Source organism: Xenopus laevis, chromosome 2L (genome assembly GCF_017654675.1).
Source record: "Xenopus laevis strain J_2021 chromosome 2L, Xenopus_laevis_v10.1, whole genome shotgun sequence".
NCBI lineage: Eukaryota > Metazoa > Chordata > Amphibia > Anura > Pipidae > Xenopus > Xenopus laevis.
In genome coordinates this window covers 118,669,013-118,693,675 of record NC_054373.1, presented here as the reverse complement: position 1 = coordinate 118,693,675, position 24,663 = coordinate 118,669,013, and the positions used below count along the sequence as shown (strand labels likewise).

The 24,663-nt window shown below is 35.1% G+C and overlaps 1 protein-coding gene across 1 annotated transcript in view; it reads right to left on the bottom strand.

Moving 5' to 3' along the window:
* The window catches only part of gabrg3.L (gamma-aminobutyric acid (GABA) A receptor, gamma 3 L homeolog), a 300,313-nt gene that overhangs the window by 97,212 nt on the left and 178,438 nt on the right, over positions 1-24,663 (bottom strand). The window contains exon 5 of the mRNA XM_018247123.2: positions 16,349-16,431. Within this exon, the coding sequence (XP_018102612.2) occupies positions 16,349-16,431 (83 nt within the window). The remainder of the gene's footprint in view (positions 1-16,348; positions 16,432-24,663) is intronic.

Sequence of the window (24,663 nt, the reverse complement as noted above, 5' to 3'; positions counted from 1 at the left end):
CAGCTTGATTAAATCATAATATGACTCCTTTAAGAGACAGATACTGTATCAAGTTCATTGGTAGATAAAGATCTTTAATACAGAAATATTATTTCCCTCTTTCATTGTTGCTTATCATCCCTTGAAATCTGAAACATATGTTATGAAATTATGAGAGTGCAAAATACAGTTCATTTTATTGCAGAATGTTATTACTATTGCATAACCTGCTGTATTTAGTGGTCCTTCTGAAGTTATCCCATTATGATTGGTTAGATGTGAGATGTCAAATCACCTAAATATTAACCTAAGCACAATAATGGTACTGTAATAAGCCACAACGTTTGCACCTGGTCTAGTAACCAGCATGCAATCAGAGGGTGACATTTACTAGTTAGCTGTTGCAACCTTTGTAAATTGAATCACCTCTCCCCATAAAAATGTAGGAAGGTCAGTTATATGCATTTTGTACTGTAATTCTTTGAGGCCAAACTTTTATTGTCTGCCCTTTCTTAATCATTTAAAAGATAAACTACTGGCCAAATACTAGCTCTTCCTTTTCTCCATGCCATGTATCTTTTATCTTAGTTTCCTAATATTTTCAGTTTTGTAATGGTATTGAGTATTGGAATGTAATAAAACTATATGTTAGGAATATCTTACATGATAGTATACTATCACACCCATCCAGTTACACACAATTTAACATTTCTATTTAAATAGCCAAAGCTATTCCTTATAGAATATGACAGTCCCCACAAAGATACAACTAACTCTAAAACCAATTCATTTCATCAGTAGCAAGTAGTGCTATGTTTTCCACATGTATCTCTTTTTTGGAGCAGCAGTTACACTTACAATGGCTTTCTGTAGTTATTATAAACACTTCAGGTCAGACAGGTATGGTTTTTTGCTTTCATTTAAAGGACATGTAAAGCCTACCTTTTCCTACCATGTATATAAGTTGGGCACGTCTTCCCCACTGAAGCCACCTCATTTGTTTTGCATATATCCCCTCCATTTGCTAGCGCCATCACATTTTCCTAAAACAAATAGCTGCTTTCACTTTGTGGCCATTTTCCCTCTGACACATCATCAGTAACATTGACATCTGCAAACAGGACATGTATGCTGTAGTTCATGCAATGCAGAATGCAAGTTTACACAGGAACAATATACTTTAATAAAAAGTTCAGCTGGGGTTGAGCACTGTAATGGTTAAGCTGAGCTCAGGAGAGGTATTAGGAGAAATAATAGGATCAGACAGCAAGAGCAGAGTTTCTATGGGAACCAGCAATGCTATCTCTTCTTTGGCTGTTAGACTGGTGTGTTTAGTAATCTGAGCTGAGAAGAACTGAGCATGCTCATGAGCTCACAGCCAAAGTAAATTCCTGAGGGAGGGGTCAGAGTGGGTAAGAGGAGTAGAAGGATTTCTAAGTGATTAAGGGGATGCTGCAGCCTTACTGTTAACCTTTTAACAATCAGAGTGGCAGGTATCTAAAGAGGCTGTTCACTGACATTCACTACATTTTTGTGAAAAGTGGTTTACAAGAAGATGGGCTCCATGCTGGGCCTTAGATTTTCTTGACTTTGATTGCTATCAGCATTCTCTCCTTGTCAGCAAAACATATACTTCCTGTTCTTAACCTTGGCTCTCCAGATGGCGTTGCCCTATTATTTGTACACCATGGTTATTTCTTTATCTGCAAACAAATCATTCATTCTTTTTTTAGGTGCTTATATTAAACTCTAGCTTCCATATTTCCCATGTATTTAGAATGTGCATCTCACTATATTCATAATACCCAGTCATGAGTCTTCATATGATGCTGCGAGTTTTAAGTAGTTAATAATGAAGTGCTTTTGACAATCATGTACATCCATAACGTGTAATGCAAAGGATACTAAAAGCCTAAGCAGAATAAGATAAAAGGTGCAGGAGAGTCATATGAATTGTTATAATGAACATTTATTAATATTAAATTGCTAGGTTTTCTTGTGAAATAAAAGGTTTCTAAAAGGAGGTTCAATTAAAAGCAATTGCTAGAAAAGAAAAAACAAACATATTCCTTTTGTCAGGAAAGGTGGAACATTTACTCTGGAAACTACTGATGGTATTTTAGTTTATCTCAACAGAGCAGGTTTGTCTGGCAATTCTTGTACATTTTAATATCTATGATGATGCCCTAAAGTTGTAACAAATCTAAACTTGTTGTTCAGAATAAATGCGCTCATGTGTTCTACATTGCTTTTGATGTTATTCATACTTTCTTACCCTTATACTTTCTTCCTGTAATTGTAAGCTATCAAGCTTAGGCCAAATACTACTAATATCATATGTGTTATGTTTTCTTTGTGCATAGATCATATAGGGCAGATTTATCTATAGATCGATCTATCGATCTATCGATCTATCGATCTGTCTGTCTGTCTGTCTGTCTGTCTGTCTGTCTGTCTGTCTGTCTGTCTGTCTGTCTATCTATCTATCTATCTAAAAGGAAGAAGGCAGAATTAATTAACGGACATCCCTTGCAAACATCACCAATTAATTTAACTGAAAGCTTTTTTCAATGTCAGAAGATGACCCAGAAATTGATACTGAGTTGTCCTAGGTCAGAGTTAGAAATCTATCCTATCTATCTCTCTATGGGGCAAATTTACTAAAGTGTGAAGCGGCTAATGCTAGCGTGAATTTGACATCATTTCGTTACTAACGATTTACTAACAGGTGCTGGTGTAAATTCGCTAGCGAAGTGGACCTACTCTAGCGCTTCTTCGCACCCTTACACCAGGCGAAGTTGAGCTATGGCGAAGGTACGTAACTATGCTAATTCACTAACTTGCGCATTTTACGCTAGACTTGCGCCAGACTTGCCTTCACCAACTCAGACCAGGCAAAGTGCAATAGAGTAGATAGGGCTTGCTTCAAAAAAAGTTGAAAAAAGTCCCAAAAAAACTGGCGTTTTTTACTTTTTTAAGGGTGATAGGCTAAAAAAGATCGAAAAATTTTTTGGGGTACCCTCCTTCCCCCCTACATTTCCTAACATATGGCAACTCAACGATACAGTGGACACATGTGTAGGGCAAGAACACCTTTATTTTATTTTTTAAAGGTTTCCTGGGCTTGTGTAGTGTAATGTAGTTGCTGTAGCATTTACGTCCATTGTACTTTCACATTGCGCCGTATGCAAATTAGGCATCGCTAGCGTAACTTCGCTTTGCCTGTCTATCTATCTATCTATAAATTCTTTCAGGTTGTGGACAATCAGGCTCAACAACTGCAAATACTGTGTTGCAAGTTTATTTAACACAACATGTTTCGAGCGGTGGCTCTTTTTCAAGTGTTAGATCAGTGCACATTACACATATGTTTTAAACCCAGTTACGACCCACCCCCTTGACGTGATAGGGTGCATTAAGAGATTGACACGATGAGGTCACTGCTGTTGGGGTTTTTTTGTAGCCTGACCCCACATCCGACAAAGTTCATCTGTGATCTGTGAAGAACTCAATAGTCCTTGGTATCCAAAGTTAGTCCAATAAGTGAATGAAAAAAAGTGAAAGTAGAAGGCTGTCGAATTAGCCTCAAACATACACTTAACCCCTTGTATTGCAATTCAGCCTACAAAAGAGTCCAAGTAGCTTTCAACATTCATTGTAAATTCATATACATGAAAAATCATTATAGGTTTGTAAACCATAATTTAATCGTAAATACATATCTTTCTGACCAAAACTTTTCTTTATATATATATATATTGCGGACCTATGCTAAAGGAAGAAGGCTAAAGGAAGAAGTGCGGCAAAGCTGTCGCTGGGCAACTTCAGATCTTAGTGAATTTGCCCCCATCTCTCTATCTATCTATCTATCTATCTATCTATCTATCGATCTATCTATCTATCTATCTATGCTAAAGGAAGAAGGCAGAATTAATTAACTGCCATCCCTTGCACACATCACCAATAAATTTAACTGAAAGCTCCACACAGTAAGGAAACAAGATAAATCAATAAGAATGTTAAGTTTCACACCAAGCATTTTTTTCACGGTTACATATATTAACTTGCCTACTGTACTTTCTCAGCTGAGAGATTCCTGCTGTTAGAGCCTTGCATAACAAAAATACATTTTCTTTTTGTGTGTGTTGCAGAACAGTGAACAAGTGATAAACTCGGTTTTATTACGAGTAAAAACGGTCTACTTGCTTGGGGAAAAAAGAAATGTGATTAAAGTCAGTTTTACAATGGTTGTTTTAAAATGATTGCTAATCTCTTGATTCTTCCTTGCATAATGTATCATGGAGGAGAGATGGAATGATAAAAAAACAGAAAAATCAATAACCTAATGAATAACGAGCGACAATCCAATCAAATGTGATAAAGTACTCTAACTTCAAGGGATATTTTTTTCTTTAAATGCACATCCTCTGCAGTATAAAGGTTTAAGGCTTGTAATTTTTATGGCATTTTGATTTGATAAAGGAGTAAAAGGTTTTATATTTGTTCCAGGCGGTTTTTACAAAGACTTTGTTTTATTCTTATTTTTACATTTAGTATTTAGTTATCTTCAAACTTTTTAGTGTCCACGTTGAGAGGAGAATTTACTCTATCGGTGGGGGCTGAAAAATCTTTCCATTGCTTTTCTTATTCAGTAGACCAATAGACCTTCCTTCAGTCACAGGGTGGGTAGTGGGAATCTTAACGTACTTGATCATAACAATCATAACTGCTGCCACATCCAGGAAGAGACAATAGTTATTCATAACTTCTAAATATGATATATACGGGATTTTTTTACATTCTATTTTTTTATTTGTGTATATTATATTCCTTTATAGTTTTTGTATCAAGACTGAAGAATAGAGGATTATAGCAAAAAGTAACTTATCAACCATCTAAAACAACTTGTGTACATTTTTTTCTAGAGAGAATAAACAAAACAACATATTCTACTCTAAAAAATAAGCCGAGAATAATTATTTTTAAAAACCCAAACCAAGTAAATTACATGGAAAGATGTGCCCAAGTATTTTTTTTAAAAAACAACACAGCAAACTGCATTTACATGTAGAGTGTGGATACACAAAATATTGTATGTATTGTATGATTCAAGAGGTATTAGAGGTCCTTCTTTGGAATCAATATTATTGGCATCATAGTTAGTAACATGCATCCCTGAATTGTCTTCTACCAAAGTCTTACAATTTTGTATGACTTTTAAGGGGGTCAGTATTTGCCTCTGGATTAAATTGATCATTATCAAAGATGTGCTACTTAAATAAGTTAAGATTGAGGAAAACACAAGTCTAAGCAACCATTCATGGAACAATACAAGGTGGAAATGAAAACACTTATTCAGAGGGACTAAATATTCACCATTCTCAATACACTGCCCCAATAAATTTCTAGAGATGTCACTGTAGGGACAGCTATTGGTATGCTGCATAAGTTAAAAAGCAGAATGTTTTAACATGCATGGATTTGTGGTGAAATTCCACAATTAACCATCTGCGAATATTTTCTTGAAACCACAGGAAGCAGCGGGAAAAAAACAAGAATAAAAACCGTTCACTGACCCTATTGACTGCAAAATATTTTGCAAATTTTTTACATTTTCTTGCAGTTTTGCTAATTCTATGGGGAGGCAAAACAGGACAGATTCACAAATGAATAACAGAACCTGTCGTAATGCTGTTAACATGCAACTATGTGACACCAGGTTGTTACAACACAATTCAGTTCTGTGTCCATAGCCATCTTCTGAAGAAACTGTCCTCCAAGAAGCACATCAGGTACAGTATGGCATTGTTTCCCATCGCAACACTGTGTGGGTGCAGAGGTAGAATACACAAGGGAGGAAGACTGGCAGAATCCATCTACTGGTATATTAAAGGTTCACCTCCCAATCTTCATAATGCTGGACAAAGTGATTAATATATGCTCAGAATTGTGACAGCATATAAGTGCAATTAGTTTTAACAATTTTTATGAAATATGGGAGAATTACACTATGGGTGCTGACACTGCTTTTTAATGTTTTTACAAAATAAAGAAATGCTCTAGCATTAGTACTGATATGCTGTTTTAATATCAGGAATCTTGTTAATTGCTAATCCCACAAGAGTGGAAAGTCCTCACGCTGAGTTTTATTTATGAATAAAGAACTTCTTTTATTTTGCTTTAAGAGAATGTGCTACAGCATTTTTGTAAGAATTACTACAGCACTTTAGACCACACAAACACATCTGTGTGTAAACATTCTTTGGTTCTTGACCCACACTGAATTGTGTTGTACCCTGGTGTTGATACTTAATATTAACAATATTGTGCTAGGCTCTGTTATTTTTGTGTTTGTTTGTTTTTTATTGGTGATCCAGTGGAGGAGCCAGTCCCATAACTTATGAATAAATAAGGCATCCTCAGTATTATATTGCAGGCAGCTAGCTTCAGGAATGTTCCTCATTGCTTTCTAAATGGCATAATACATACAGTAGTTGGTACATTGTCTTGACCTGCACTGTCTATACAGTGGGTGGATATTAAAAATGATATATCATGTAACTTCTTCCCATATATCAACAAATGTTTAACACAGATTCCCCATCTTCTTTAACCCTTCTGCAAATAAGAGGCATCTGCTGAGGCGTGATACTTTCTTTCTAGCAATGGGGTTTTATAACCTGTTTTCAAAGGCTATAATGTCTTGCATGACAAAGAACCAAATTGCCTTTTCAAATTCAATTTTTTTTTGAGTATATTTGTTTTGTTTGATTTGGTTTGACAAGAAGCCTTTCAATAATAATTATTTATACTGAGATAGGACTACTACTGAAAGTTGGTCCTATTTAAGGATGGAAGACTTGAGTTCCTCTACAAAACGAGATAGTGTTGAAAGAGTCACGTAACCTATTCAACAAAAAATGAACCATGACTTGTGTTGAATGTAGAGGAATGTACATTTTACTGCATTTTGGTAAAGAAAAAGGTTATTTCTGAAGCTTTATATGAAAAACAGTAAGGTTAACTTGCAAAATGCAGTCGCAGAACATCTGATTTGCAAGTGACTAAAAGAGGTAAAATACTCTCACCAATCAATGTTTCAGCCTCTGATGTCCCTAAATAGAACGTGTAACAAATCTAAGGTTTGCAAGTTCACAAAACAAAAAATGGCTCTGAAATGCTTCATTTCAACAAACAAATATTTGCATATTAAAGGAATATAGCACAACATGTGTTGGATTGTGTAATCCTACATCAAGTATTTATTTACAAGTAACATAGCTTAATAAACTCACATATAAGTGTACCAACTCCAACATGTGACCAGGTAGACAGAAGTCCAAAATTTTGCACATGCTTACAAGGTATTCACAAAGGTACAGTACTTGAATCCTTACAACCTCTTTGATAAATTGCACATAAATGGACACGTGCTGGGCCAATTTATACCAGGGATTAACATCACCTTGAAAAAGTGTCACTTTCAGGGTTTCCTTTCAAGGTGATAATTCATGGGTTTACCTGCACAATATCCGGCCAATTGGCCCACAGCTAAATAGACAGATATTGTACAAGATATGCTCATACTCTTCAATTTCTTTTGGCCAATCAATTTCCATTTTCGGGCAGAACCGATAATCCTCAATCCACCAGGATTGCCAGAGACTATCCATACCTGACCAAATGGTCAGGTAGTATGCTGTAAATCAGACAGACTGCTTGGGTAAATATGGGCATGTATGGCCAGTTTACGTGTATTTAACTTGCATATGCAACTAGTGAATTACACACTAATGGAATTATTGACACTGCCCATGTCAGTATTATAGAAGTTTGAGGGGCATATTTATCAAGGGTCGAATTTCAAATTGAAAAAACTTTGAAAATAGAATTCAAAAAGTCAGACCGAAATTAAGTTGAAGTTTTTTTTGGTCGAATAGGTCCCTTTTCGATTGAACAGGTCCGTATTTGGCCGAATTCGAATTGTATGAATGGAAGGAATAGCGCATTGATTGAATTTGATTCAAAGTTTTTCCCCAAAAAAACTGTAGGTTTTTCAAAGTCCACCAATTGACTCCGAATGGGCTCTAGGAGGTCCCTCATTGACTAAAATAGAAAGTCGGCAGGGTTTAGATGGCGAATGGTCGAAGTCAAATTTTTAAAGAGACAGAACATAGAATTTGGACGAAATTCGAATTTCTTTCATTCGAAAATTCACCTTGACCTTTGATAAATCTGCCCCTTAGTGTTTTTTTGCAGGGCATTCTATTTTGCTGCTATTATGTAGGAATTATGGCAAAATAAACACTGCACTATGGCTACTGAATATTTTATTTGCACAACTTTTTTTGTTCTTTGCACATAGACCTATATTAGAAAATACTCCTTTATATGGACAATATTCCAAAAAGAGCACTACCATCAAGTGGCCTACTCCAAAGCAGCACAATACAATAAAATACAAAAAAAAACCAGTCATACATTGTTTAAACCTACTTAACATGGCGAGAGGCTGCAGCATATAACCCAACCCAGGATAGTGAACATAGTAACAATTGGAATAAAAAGTATTTAATGCAGGCAAAAAAGTTTATCCTACCCGTTATCTTTAAAGTCCATAATACATATGTTTCCAAGATCCTGCAAAAAATAAAAACCAGTCACATAAAACTCTTATGTCTGATTGCATCGTTCATGCTAAAGGGTTCTACCGTGTTTAGAATTTCAATCCATTTTGCTTCACATTGGCCTTCATAATATCTATTACTCCCTCACATTGGGATTTTTCTAGCCCTAGCCATTTTAGGCTTTGCGTTTTATGTTTATTACCATAATATTTATGGTATGTTCATCTACATGAATTTTTATCTCTCTAGAGGTCTGGACCACATACATTTTTCCAAAACAGAACTTCAGTCCTTATATTACATAGTGTGAACTGCAGGTAAAATTCTAAAAGACTTATAGGGGGAAATTTACTAAAGGGCACATTTTACCTCAGAAGGCTCCACCACACTTTGTGCAACTTCGTCAGATGTTAGTTATGAAAATGTGAAGCTACGACTCAGCAGACAAACACTAGTAAAGTGTCGCCAGCGAAAATTCGTCAGCACAAGCATTTTTAAACAAACTTTCACTAATGTTAGTTTATTCTTAGTGAAACTTCGTTAACACACTTACGCTTAGATCAATTTAAATAGGGGAGGGTACATACAGGTCAGATAGACATCTTTATTAGAGATGTTGGTGAAATAGCTTGAAATGGCCACTTATTATTAAACATGTTAAAGGAAGCTAAATAAAGACAAAAGAGATCCTAGACATGACATGCTAGACATGAGCCCACCCTAAAACAAATGTGTCAAAAAATGGTTAAAAAAATTTAGGAAAACATACAGTACTGTATATTTAACAATTACAGCTTTGAAACATAATCCCACTTTAAAATATGAAAAAACGCCAGCGTTTTGTCTTTCTTATGACTTTTCGGCATACAGGATATGATGTCAGGAGGCTGTAGCTTCATCTTATCACTTTGCCAGATATAACCTGGCGAAGCAGACTCTGGCGGAACGGTAACGTAGTGGAAAATTTGCACTTTAGTGAATTTGCGGACTAACTAACGTTTGCCTGAGGGAAAATTGCCTGGTGAAAGGGCGTGAACGTTTGTTAGCGCTGAGCTCTTTCGCTAGCAAATTGACCTATACGCCTTTTAGTAAATTGGCGAAGTCACTGCGGATTGTCTTTTTGGCAAATTTTCACTAGCGATGGTCACTTCGCCCTTTAGTAAATCTGCCCTATAGTCTTATTGACAGTAAAACCTTACTGTGCAATGATATCACTACTTATAATAGGATTACAGGCACAGTTTAAGCAAGGAAAGGAACACTGCTGAAACCTATATGCCTAGATGACCTGATTTCACAATCCTGTAACACATATTTCTACCCCTTCTATATGAAAATATTGAAAAGTTGTTAGAGAATTATCCTATGCATATATCTTTCTGCAAGATACTCAAATGATGGCTTAAAATGCATTTAATGTATTTACTGTTTGAAACAGAAAGGGAATTTCTTTTTAAACAGTTTTAGCAGATTTGAGATGTTTCTTTGATAAACAATGAATCAGTTCATGAAACACATAAGGTCATCTATAAGCATTTGCTTTGCACAATAATAAGGGCTCTGCACTTGCACACTTGCACATGACAAACTCATGCTGTGCTGTCCATAGGGGTGCTCTCCAGCCAATGTCAGGCCAAATAGCAGCCAAAAGTAGAATATTCCAAGAGCATTTTAATGGTGAAAGTAAAGTGGTATATTCATGCCAAGTACCAATGGCACCCAAGGCCAGACCCCACTCGTCACATCTTACTCCACCACCAAAACTCTTTACCCCCTCAACGCAAGACAAAAAATTAATATACAATCCACCAAATTCAACACCTTACATGTATAACATTGTATCCCTATCCACTTTGAATCTTAAGTCTCTTTGTCATGATATTGTGTTACCTGGATGCCTCCTCTACTTACAAATGCAAAAAAAAAGTGGGAGTGTGGCTGCTGCAAAGGGAATGCACCTTTTCCTACCACTTGTGATTTGCCAGTACATTTCCTTTCTATATATCAGGGTTATAACATGTACACTTCAAAAGTTATAATCAGATTCACATACCTCCCAACATTTTGGAAATAGAAAGAGGGACAAAAAGATTTGCCATGCGGAGCGAGTCAAACTTTTTACCATGCCCATTTTTGCCCACACCTCCTAAATGGCATGTTCATTTTACTAAATTTGCCAGGTTATGAAAGTTTGAACACATTTCTGTATTTGTTATGTGTTATTCCAGTTTTGCTAATGTAGGTGAATTGCCCTTTACGCTTCAAGTCCCAGTTTCCCCAAGAGACATGTCTTAAATTGTTACAATTGCTTCTTTGCTTATCTTAAATTGTTACAAAAGTAACAATTTGCACAAAAGTGCACCTGCCATGTATTCTGGGCTTTCTGCCAAAAGCCAATTAAGTTGTAGAAAACTTTGCATCTTTTTATGTCTGTCCACTGCAGGAAATCAAAGAGAAAGTCAAGACATTTCAGTAACAAACCTGGGACTGCGGGTTGAACTGTAAAAATTGGGACTGTCCAGTGAAAAGCAGGACAGTTGGGAGGTATGGATTCATACCAAGGAGAGCAACACATAACTCAGTTCAGAAACCTAACTGGTAGATCCATGGTCTGATAACCAACCAGCACATTTCAGTCTGTCTGCCTCGCCTGCTTTTCGATGTTGAATCATTTTTATTGAATTCAATAACATATTTAATTTTCTGTCCAGTTCAGTACAAGCCCCAAAGTATCTTGTTAAGGTGACACATACAGTTTACAGTGTCATGCAAGTATCTCCAGTGAAAGACTCCATAGTGACAAATATCTATTCCTAGAGAAGATTTCACATAAAAATTGTTGCTTTTGCATGACTGCTACATTTTCTGAACCATCCATAATTATCTGAACTGCAATAGAAGGTTACCTATTGTGTTTCTGGTTTACAATGTGTTCATACCATTGTTGAAACATATAAGCTAACCATATAAGCTATCTATGCTTATATAGTTAATACTTGATTAGTGTTATTGTGTCTGTCAATATACTTCAGCTATAAACAGTAGTACCTTCCCACACTATTCCATTCCACAACAAACAGAAAACAATGTGCCTCTACAAGATGAAGAAATAAAATTATATTTTTGAGATTACTGAAATCAAAATGGAAATTTAGCTCTTAAAGTTACCAGTGTTGAATTGTTGGTGCCCCTGGAAACGAGCCTCTCACTGCTGCCTAAGACAATGTGCCACTCATAGTAGGAGTGGCCCTGTCCAAAACATTTACCTATTAATATATTATTATATTTTCAGATATTTTCTGGAGATTGGTTCCATTTCACAAATTTTCTCTTCACTGCGATCAGTTTGCAAATATTGGATATGCAGCACATTTTTAATTGCATTTTTTAATTAATCAACTATGTGATATGTACTGTATTTCTGGAAACACAGAATGAAAATGGGAATAGGGTCAAAACTGCTGCACACACCATTGCCACCTAAACATCAATTATGTTGGTATTAGATATTCTTCAATGCTACATTTTCTACTGTATAGTCAACTAATAAGAAACAAACCCTATTTTGACAAGAAAAGACTTGCTTTCCTGTGTCTCTAATAGTATAATAAAGTAAGTATAAAGTAGTATAATAAAGACTAATGATCACATACCCTTTGCTCATTCTTACATATAAGCTTTACATTTTAAAAGAGACATTTTATATAACCATCATATTCATATATATTACTCATCCTTCTTCAAAACATGTAATGATGCAGAAAAATGTTTTGAAAAAAATGTACCTGTCATTATATCAGAGCTGCAGAGAGATCTTTACAGGCCAGAAGCTAGGCTGGAATGAAGAGTGGGAGTGTCTCTTCAATCTCCCACAGGAAGTTGTCAAAGCACTGACTGACAGGCTGATCTCTGCTATAGCAACCAAGCCCCACCCACCCTCTGTCCTGTGTGTTCCCAGCCTTCACATAACTGTCTTATGTTGCTACCTGATCATTCACTTTACCTTACCTAACAATTTACCTTAAATTCTCAACATAAAGTAATAGATGTGAAGTTTAATACAAACTGTAAAAAAATTAATAGTAATATTTTCCTTTTTTTTAAAGTACAACAGTATGCTCCTGTGATCCACAACAAATAGGCATTATTCACAAATGTACATGCCGAACTGAACATAATCTATAGTCCATAATACATTATTTTACACTATGCAATTCCTTGCTTCTATTAAATTATAAGATTTTTCAAACAGTGTACATTAGTATTTATTGTTATGAAATTCCAGAACAACAGCTATAGTATTGTTTTCCTGCATATTGATATATGATCAGTTGCAGGCAGTTGCCATGGAATAAATGCAGCTGTTCTGGGACAATTTATGACCAGGTGCTGGGAGTTGCAAGGGAAAAATGCAGCTGTTGTTGTCGAACAGTTTATGGCCAGGCACAGGGAGCTTCACATGAATAAATGCAGCTGTTCTGGAACAATTTATGATCAGGTTCAGGGAGTTGAATGCAATAAATGCAGCTATTCTGGAGCAATTTATGATTAGGTACAGGGAGTTGCAATGTAAATATTCAGCTGTTCTGGAACAATTTATGTTTAGGTGCAGGGGGTTGCAAGGGAATAAATTCAGCAGTTCTGAAACAATTAATGTTTTATTGCAGGGAGTTGCAAGGGCATAAATGTAGCTGATGTTCTGGAATTGTATAACATATAAAAACAGATGCAGGATGTAATAAAGGAAAACCCAAAAGATGTTGATGATTGCTTTTCGTATCCAATATAATACTGTGTAGAAAATGATACAGTATTTACACAACTGCTGATACACATTGCCCCCAGAAAATAACATAATACTTTTAGTAGCAGATTATGTTTTATTTATACAGCAGTATGTTTTTCTTTTTTCCCCAACTATAGCAGGCCAAGGGAGAGGAACAAGCAGTGAAGGGAGTGGCAGGAGGAATGACAAAAAACAGGGCAGAGGGGGTTGAATGAACATGGCAGAGAGGCAGATAAATGAACACTGCAGGGAGGGGTAAAGGAACAGGGCAGAGAGGGAGAGAAGAACACTGCATGGAGGAGTTTGAATGAACAGGGCAGAGAGAGAAACAAACATTGCAGGGAGGGGGTTAAATGAACTGGGCAGAGAGGGAGAGAAAGGAACACTGCAGGAAGGGAGGGGAGGGGGAAGGAACAGGAAAGAGATGGACAAAAACAGCAGTTCAGGTAAGGGAAAACAAGTAGTAATGGTGATTTAATGTCTGCATGGAAGGACTGAGTGTAACATCACAAATACACCCACTCCTCCCTCATTGGCTGCTGCTCTGTAACTTATGCAGCTCCAGAGCCTGATACTGGAAACTTCTGGACAGGAAGCTTGCAAAGCTAATACAGATGTTTTTGACCCAAAAGGTATTAAAATAAAAACTATTTCTTCTATTTTACATTATTTTACATGGTTTGCTGCATTGTGAAAATATATGTTATATGTCCCATTTAAGCTTTCAATGTTTCACTTGTTTTGACTGCTTATTTAGATAATATAAAGTGACATAGATAGGTACAAAGATAGCTTAATTTTCATTTTCTTTTCCACACTTTATAATTAATCAGTTTGTCTTTATAGTGGTAAACTGTTCACCATAGCAAACAAGGAAAATGCTGCCTAAGATAACCAAAATCCAAGCCTGACATTCAAACAATGTTATATTTATTCTATATTTCATAAAGGGATCACACATACTATATCACATACTATATCATTAACTATATCATTAACAGTTAATATTTCATGGCTGAGGAAAAAACATGCAAATTTATATCAGTGATTATGTAAAGTTGCAATATAAGCAGTCAAATTATATTGCTACACCAGCCCATTACTGAATGTAAATTAATTTCCACTGAAAAGGTTCAATCAAATAAAATCAAGCTTAATTTGTATTTTAAGCAAATCTGTTTAAAATACAAATTACACAAAGACATTTCCAGCATGACACAATGTAACATTCAGTTACAGTTTACCACTTATTCACCCCAATAAACTATTTTCAAAAGAGAATGACAAAAAGCCTTAGAGGCTTATGTTAAAATTAGAATTAACAAGGTGGACTTTAAATTGCATACAAAAAAGAAGCATGTGAAGTTGCATAAACACAAAAAACTATTCCATATACAGGTATGGGATCCATTATCTAGAAACCTGTTATCTAGAAACCTGTTATCTAGAAAACTCCAAAATACGGGGAGGCATCTCTCATACATAGTGATTGGTGAATTTCTCCCTTTTCCTGCATAATTCGCAAAACAGTGAAAAATCGTGAAATTGGAAAGTTCACTAAAAAATCATGAAATTTGAAGGTTTTCACTAAAAAATCATGAAATTTGAATGTTTTCACAAAAAAATCATAAAATTTTAAGGATTTCAGAAAAAAATCTTGAAATTTGAAGGTTTTCACTAAAAAATCATGAAAATCTGACATTTTCAGGAAAAAATCGTGAAAACCGGAAATTGATGCCGGTGAATTTTCACGAGAGATTCGCAAATTTATTCGCCGGGGAAACGTGGAAATTTGCCGCAAATTTGTGCCAGGAGAATTTATTCACCCATCACTACTCATACAGTCTATTTTAATAAATTAATTCAGATTCATACAACATTTCATTTTTCTCTGTAATAATAAAACAGTAGCAATTACTGAATCTCAACTAAGATATAAATAATTCTTATTGTAGGCAAAAACTCTTTGTGTTTAATTCATGTTTATATGATTTAATTAACTTAAAGGAACAGTCCAGTGTTAAAATAAAAACTGGGTAAATAGATAGGCTGTGCAAACTAAAAAAATGATTCTAATATATTTAGTTCCAATTTCCTGCTTTTCTGCTCTCTAACTCTGAGTTAGTCAGTGGGGCTCATTTATAATCACTGGGCAAATTTGCACCTGGGCAGAAACTCATTGCAGCCAATCAGATGATTGCTTTCAGTGCTCAACCTGCAGCTGGCTGAAAAAAGCTAATCATTGATTGGTTGTCATGGTTTACTGCCAAGGGGCAAATTTGCCCAGTGTTTATAAATGAGTCCCAGTGACTTTAAGAGGGGCCACATGGGACATAACTGTACAGTGAGTTTGTTACCTAATCCTTACCATGCAGGTCAGTGATTGGCAAATCTCACCTATTTTGAAATGCATTGAAGTCTGTGGGTGACAAATGTTTTTTGACGCATAATAATTTTTTCACACATTGAAATGTATGGGCGTAATTTTCATGGCAAAACTGCAAAACATTTCTCTCATCACTAGTTATTATCCATTTGGCCCCCCTCAAGTCACTGATCAAGTCACTGATCCGTGGAAATCAAGAGAGCTGCAAAGCAGAAAGTAGTGTTCTGGCTATTATGTTACACATCCAGTCACTCCAGCCTTTATACATTACATTTTTGGCTAAATAACTATATAAACATTTTTTATTTCCCACAGCCTGTCTATTTAGTCAGTTTTTATTTTTATACTGAACAATTCCTGTAAGGTATGGAGATTCTAATTACAGTATGACCACATGTCCTTAAAACCACAGGTCCTGAGCATTCTGAATAACAGGCCCCACACCTGTACTGGATATTGTAAATATACCAAGATAATGTGATTTTAAAGACCAAATTCAATTTAAAAAATATGCCAACTCTGACATACTCTTTCTGACAATATATATCTATATTATGAAATCATACATACAGCTGGAGAAGATGAGTGGACATGAGTGTTCATCCATTGGAAAGTTGTGCAGTTGAAGTTGACATTCTGCATTAATAGTAAGCCTGAAAAGATATATAACAAGCATTTTAAGACAGAGTTGCACTGAAGGCAAATTTTGTCAAATGGTTTGTATGATTTTTATGATTAATATTAGTATTATTATCATCGTTATTGTCTATGATAATGCTGACAACACTTTACAAAGACTTTTCCACTGGGCCTCTGACCAGTGGAATTACAGTCGAAGGTCCCTATCACTTTCGCACACAACATACAAAAAAGGGCCTGTTTAATTCAAAACCTATTAATATAACTGTTTTTTGTTTTTCGAGTGTGGGACAAAGAACTCAAAAGAGAGTTTGCAAATTAAGCCAACAGTGATTTTATATTAATTTTAGCAAGCCAAGTTTCATTAAACCTTAACACCTACTGCTACATGTATGGGATCTGTTATTCAGAAAGCTCTAAATTACAGAAAGGTTATCTCCCATAGATTCGATTTTATCCAAATGATCCAATTTTTAAAAAATTATATTTCCTTTTTCTCTGTAATAACAAAATATTGTACTTAATCCAAATGAAGATATAATTAATCCTATTGGGTTTATTTAATGTTTACATGATTATCTAGTAGACTTGAGGTATGAAGATCCATATTATCGAAGCTCCCTTATCCAGAAAACCCCAGATACAGAGCATTCTGGATAACAGGTCCAAAACCTGTGTTTCAAGATTCAGATACCATACCATGCTAAAAAACCTAAGATATCATAATCATACAAAGTGCATGGCATACTGCTAATATACATGACATATTATATAGAACTAAATAATTAGAAGCTGCATATACATTGCATTTTGTATGAAGGCAGGGGTGGCCAAATCTTGGTCTAGCAATAGAACATTAGCTGATGACCAGCAGACCATAACAGTGCATAAGCAGATCCAATAAGTGATATTCCCAAGCAAGTTAGTTAAAATATTACTATTTATTTACTAAAATTTAAAATATCTAAAAATGTATTCAATCAGAATACATCAGGCAAAGTTATATTTTATAAGCAGAAGTCAGAAAAATCTGTAATGTGCAAACAATGTCCAATGCAGTTATGTAAATTTAAAAAAAAATGTTTTCTCCTTTAGTATTTTTTTATTTTCTTTCCAGAACATTTATCAGTATGTTCTATCTAAATATTATGTAAGAGACCCAACCCAACATTTCTTCAAGCACTTGTTATATTTAAAGCAATTGGTTGATGAAAATATTCTCTGGATTCGTCACAGACATTTTAAAAGAAAATGTATGTAGAAGAATATAGGGGCCATTCTAGACTGGTAGTCATAATAGGTTCTGACATTTCAAGTACACAGAGGCCCAACCAGTCCCCCCACCACTCCACTCCACAGTGACTGTCTATGGCATCTTGCAACAGCCCCTCTGGCATTTGCCAGAACTCACAGTTGGGCCATTTACAGTCTGGGCCATTTACAATGTCCTGCTGTGCAAGTGCTCTGTAAGTGAGCACTGGGACCCCTGCTCTTGCGTGCCCTAGCACTCTTGCACTTGCCTCTGGGTAAGAAAATTACCCCTTGTGATTTTTAGCCTTTGTTTAAGGGCCCATCTAGGCATGAAATGCAGTTAATTTTCTTCAGGTCCAAATAATATTACATTGTATTATTATTTTTTTATTATTTGAGTTTTAGCTTGTTTCATATAATCGCATAAAATATTTTATTTTTGAGAAAAACATTGACAATCTCCAGAATATTAAGCCACTAACAACAGATATTTAAAATAGACAGAAAGCTTTTGAGAGGTTTTAGGAAGTGGACAAGAATTCAGATTAACAAATTACATTTTGAGGAAAAAACATTTCTATGTTCAACAAAAAAACTTCTACATTTTGTAATGTACAACTGATTTTCCATTCATTAATATCTGATGTTTCACTCAATAAATAATAGAGTTCATAAATTTTAATTCTACATGTCGTCATGAGTGCTCTGCACTGAAATACATCCATTTTTAGTCATTCATTAACAGTGTTTCAGCTGTAATATTTATAAGAAGATATTAAAGGCTGGAGTGTTCATACTTACTAGCTTAGCATTCGATAACTGTTCTGTAAAATAAACACGTTTATTTCTATTCTCAATAAGATATACTTGATTCATTCGACTTCTTGATTTAAAGGACATCAATACTGAGGGTTATTATCAATATTCTGCAATTGCTGCTTAAATCAATTAAAGGAAAACTATACCCCCCAAACAATGTAGATCTCTATAAAAAGATATTGCATAAAACAGCTCATATGTAAAATCCTGCTTCATGTAAATAAACCATTTTCTAGTAGTATGTGTCATTGGGTAATCATAAATAGAAAATTGCCATTTTAAAAAATAAGGGCCGCCCCCTGGGATCGTAGGATTCACTGTACTCACAAACATACCAACAAACCATACTTGTTAGGTCACATGAGCCAATTAACAGACAGAGTTGTGTCTTTTGCTTCCACACTTCTTCCTGTTACAGTTAGAGTTGAAGTATTTCTGGTCAGGTGATCTCTGAGACAGGACAGAGACCATCATGAAATGGTGGCTCAAGGCAAGAGATGTAAAAGGGCAATATTTACTTAAATATATATTTACCAGTTTGGTAAGATTCTTTAATATACCACTTAATATGATATGAACTATCTGTTGCTTAAGTATTCATTTTGGGGGTATAGTTTTCCTTTAATTTGTAAAATTAGATTTTTCAGATGCAAACTACTTCTTTGCAGATTTACAGGATATGAGCCATAAAGTACTTAACACCATGTAAAATGACAGTAGGGTGCAGATTTATTAAGGGTCGATTTGAAAATTCGAATTTTCAAATTTTTTTATGGTCACAAATGTCAAATTCAACTAGGGAGTTATCCAAACTCAATTAGAATTTTTTAAAACAAATCTAATTTAATTTTCGAGATATATCATACTCGGGCCTTTAAGAATTAGAATTCTACTATTTACCACCTAAAACCTGCCGAATTGCTGTTTAAGTCAATGTGAGAGGTACAGGAATTTGAATATGTTTGAAGCCTTCATGATATTCACGTTTTTTTTCAATTCAAATTTGATTAGAGTTTTCTTGTTGTTTAAATTCGTCCGAGTTGGAAAAATTCGATTTTATTAATAAATTTCAATTAGTCGAATTTCAAAGTTATGGGAGTTTATGTGAGTTTTAAAAACCTCACATGAATTTTAAAATTGACCCTTGATAAATGTGCCATATCATCCATCGATTGGCTGCAAATGAAAGAGTTTTTTTTAACTACTACACGAGTCAGCAAAACAAAAATCATCACCAATGTATTCATTTATTTAAAAAAGTTATTAAAAACTAAGAGAAAAAAATATAGAACTGAACTTCCGTTCTAGCTGACAACTTTAAAATGAAAACAAATTACAAAAGTCCACAATTACTTTTAATTGTTTTGCTGCAATGAAGCCTGTTTTGCCTCCCTCACCCCATCTTGCAAATATACAGATTAACCTGCTGTGAAAAGAACACACAAATTGCAGGGAAAAAAATGCAAAATTATACCCATTCAGAAATCAGGTATTCAGCATAATGTTGCAATTATAATCAGTGTAACCCACACAAAAAAGTTACAGGAGGTTAGCTAAAATAGATCAAATACAACCTATATTCCTTGTTGCATACAGTATATTGGAGTCAATACTTACTTCCCTTACTTTTCATCTTTATGAAAAATTTGCAAACTTGATTTTTGCTAAATCTATATATACTCATATATATATTTTATATATATATATATATATTTTTATATATATATATATATATATATATATATATATATATATATATATATATATATATATATATATATATATATATATATACTGTATATATATATACTGTATATATATATATATATATATATCATCTTTTTGCCCTACAATATATGACACCAAACCCTGTTCTCATAAAACACATACATTATTCATACTTGACCTTGCCTAAGAAGTTTTGTGCACAGAAAATTATTCAACCAATAAACATTTGACCTAACTTTCTATGGTGGTGTAGACATGTTGTCTCTCACAAGAGTTTCTTTGAGCATATAAAGCATTAGGCAATAACAAATAACAGCAGTGATGAGCAAAAAAATGCGCCATGTACAGATTTGCCACGAACTTCTGAATACTCTAAACTGCATCAAAAGTTCACCACGGGGCTCATCTTGCTTTGCAGGGCAAAAAACGGCACACTACCAAACCAAACATCGTTTTACCCTTCCCCTTTCCTTCCACATCAACCAAATGGATCTGAGCCATCCCACTGTCAATATAAGGACATACAAATAAAAATATGCTTTATTCATTTTAATTTGGGATACAAATTACCCATTCAGAAATTTATATCTGTTGGTGGTCAGATGTATTATTAGTTGCGCCTGTAAGCTAGTAGTGATATATAAACTATGTATTGTACTTTTTGCTTAAACAGCAACATAGTGTAGTAGTAGATACCATTAGCAGACCAGAGGTAATGTCAAAAATCACAGACATGTTTTTTAAGAAATTGGCAAAATGGGAGCCTTTTTTTCAATTGAAAAGCAGTGGTAGCCTAGTTTACAAGAGGTTATAGGAGGCTCTTCTAACAATGTAGGGCATGTGTGTAGCAGTATACTGAGTGATTTTGCCCTTCCAATTTTTATTTGTAACCCCAAAGCAGAAACAAGGTATCACAAAAAAACTGCCAATAAACTCTAATGTAGTTTACTACAAAGATGACCCACAATGAAAAATACTTGTTGCATGAAAAAAGATTTGCGAATTTTTCAGCAGTTTCGCAAACTTTTCAGCAAAGCAAAATGGAACAGATTTACTCAGCACTAATGACTAGAAGTGCTATTACACTATAATCGATATTATAATATACAGGAAGGCTGGGGATCATGTTAAAGAAAAGAACAAGGATGCTTTAGTAATGAGAAGTAGAGATATTTAGGTCAACAAAAAGTTGACCTGCCCCCGATCCTAACCTGCCCACTCGCAACCTACACCTAGGGGCAAATTTACTTAAGGTAGAATATCGAGGGTTAATTAACCCTCGATATTTGACTGTCGAAGTTAATAGGATTAAGTGCTATTCGTTCGATTCGAAGGATTTTAATCCATCGATCGAACGATTTTTCTTCGACCAAAAAAAGATAGCTAAGCCTATGAGGACCTTCCCCATAGGCTAACATTGACTTTGGTAGCTTTTAGGTGACGAACTAGGGGGTTGAAGTTTTTTCTTAAAGAGACAGTGCTTCGACTATCGAATGGTCGAATAGTCGAATAATTTTTAGTTCGAATTGTTCGATTCAAAGTCGAAGTCGTAGTCGAAGGTCGAAGTAGCCCATTCGATGGTCGAAGTAGCCAAAAAAAAAACATTTGAAATTCAATGTTTTTTTAATTCATTCCTTCACTCGAGCTAAGTAAATGGGCCCCCTAATCTGACATGGCAACTTGTTGGTACTTACAGAACCACCCATCTATGAGGGGACTGAAGGGGAAAAAGCAAAGAACTGGAGATGGAAGTAGGGCATATTAAGGTTGTGGTGAGATGGTGGATGGAAGAATTTGGCACAAACCCATCCACAAACTGCAAATGACAAGCAGGTACTGAGCTGAACCCAAATGATGCAGAAATTTGCAAAATGGCGAAAAATGATGATCCAAATGATGTTGAGGTGCTGCATTTTTGACTCGAGCGACTATTCAGACATGCGTCCAGACTTTTTTGCCGCCATAGAATTTTCGCTGCAGTCTTGCAAAAGTATTCGCTGGCAGAGAAGCGTAGAAATTCGCCACAAATTCGTTCCTGCCAAATTTATTCTCCCATCACTATTTACTTGTTTTAAATTGTATTTAATGTAATTTGATGTAAGAGCTCCAATGCAACCTTGCTCCTTGTAGAGTAGATTTCAACAGGATTTAAGAAACATAGAATAATCTACGATAGATTGATTGAGTACTGATGAGCAAATCTGACAAAACAGCGAAAATTTGCCAAAATGCATTGAATTCTATGGGCGTCAAAATTGTGTTTCGGAGCGACATTTTTTTCACCCATTGGAGTCTATGGGCATCATTTTTGCAACAAAAATTTTTGCTCATCACTAATTAAGAATAAGATTTAGAGTAATTCTACGGTAGAAATACCATATATCATTAATTAAGTCTGACACCATAATCTTGCATACTAAAATAAAAGATACTGTACATCATACAAAGAACAGAATATTTTATACCACTGCATACTGTGATTCATTAATACTTTAGCATACTTTAGAACCCTTACATTGATCTAGGGCAATCATTAGACATGATTGGTTTCAATGCATGATACTTTGTATTAGTGCCAACCATTTGAAGTAATGCTTTATATCATGTCTAGTTCATTGCTTGGTAATTTAAAAAAATGTTGTGGTGCATGCTTGTATCTAATTTAACAGATTTATCTTTGTCATGCCAATGTGAAACTGAAATGTGTCAAACACCCAAGTGTCTGCAACTTTAGTTGCTGTGTGGGAAGCCTGCATAATGTAAAAAGATGGTTGTATTAATAATGAAACACTGGTGTAATGATTTAGTAGATAAATATTTACAGCCATCCATCACATAAAATTATACCTGTAGGCATTTTTATCTTGTAACTGGGCGTATTCCTCATGGAATAACCCAAACATAAGATTACCCTCAGCTATCTATTCCAATCAACACCACAGGATTAATAGCCTATATTTCACATGTAGGTGTTGCAATAAAATTGTGAGTAACAAAATCCTTCTTAAAAATATACCAGTCAGATGAAGATAGCTACTGCTATATTTTTATGTGTTCTTTTTCTCCTATTCAGTTTACTTGCAGTAAAATATGCTCAGTTGCGTTTGGGTGTCACTAATCCTTAGGTAATAGCAGGGGCGACCCAAGCTAACCGGGCGCCCTAGGCAACCCAGCAAGCTACCTCGCTCTCGTCCATGCATGCAAATGTGCAGTGAAGTCATGCGCAGAGGAGGGGACAAGTGACATCCTGGCGAACCCGGGAACCAAGGAGCATGCAAATCCAGACAAGGGTTAGGTAGTGGGCCTTTCAACAAGCACCTGTCCAGCACCCCCTCATTGTTGCACCCTCTTCATTGTTGTCTCTTCTGCCTACCCCTAATTCCGGCCCTGGGTAATAATACTGTCATATATTAAGTGAAATGCTAGAAGCAAGGGTCTATCTTCCTTTTTAGTGGACTGTTGGAAGTAGTTGTAGATCTCAGGTCATACAAAAAAGACTGTAATCCCTTTTAATTGCCTCTATATACAGTGTCAAAATATCATTGCTGAACAAACTCCCCATCTTTTACCAGATGACATTTACATCCTAATAACCAAAGAGAAAAGGGTGCATAAGATCAAAATGCAAATCATCATCATCACTTATTTATCTATATAGCGCTGGCAAGTTACGCAGTGCTTTAAAATGTAGATGCACTCACCAAGACAAAATATTGGTCCCAGTGCACCCAGACCATCAGCAATCGGTAATTCAAAAGAATCAAAAATATAATGGCCATTCAAGCACTTGAAGGATTCCACAAGGACAAAAGATGTAAAAAGAAAAAAAAGTCTTTATTAAAGCTACATTAAAAGTTGCCCTACCTGTTTCAAATGGAGATTTTGACTATTTGTATGTCACATCAAATGAAGACTTTTCTCCTTTTCACTTATACGGCCCTTGTGGAATCATTTGCTTCCTATACCACATCCTGATTTTGAAATCTAACTCATATATAAACCATTGCTTTATCTAGATAAACAATTTTCAGGAAATATACAGTTTTAGTAATATTGAAAAATCAATTCAAATGTTCTTAAAGCTTGCTGTGATTATCATCTTAGTTATTCAATGATCAGCTTTACACCCCTTTTGTTATGATCCATATCAAAAGTTTTACTCTACAACTCAGTGCCATTGGATAATCTTAAATTAAAAAAAAAACTGCCATTTTAGGATTCACTGTGCTCACACACAAACCAAGAACAAACATACATACCTGGTAACATTAGGTTTTTACTTGTTACTGTTAAACATGCCTAATATCCTTACAGGTGATCTCTGAGGGAGCACACAGCCTGTTGAGTGCGGTATTTTTTCCAATATATATATATATATTCTACAGTCTGGTAATTATTAAATTATATCCTTATAAACAGCATGTTATGACGTCAGAATGAGCCATTTA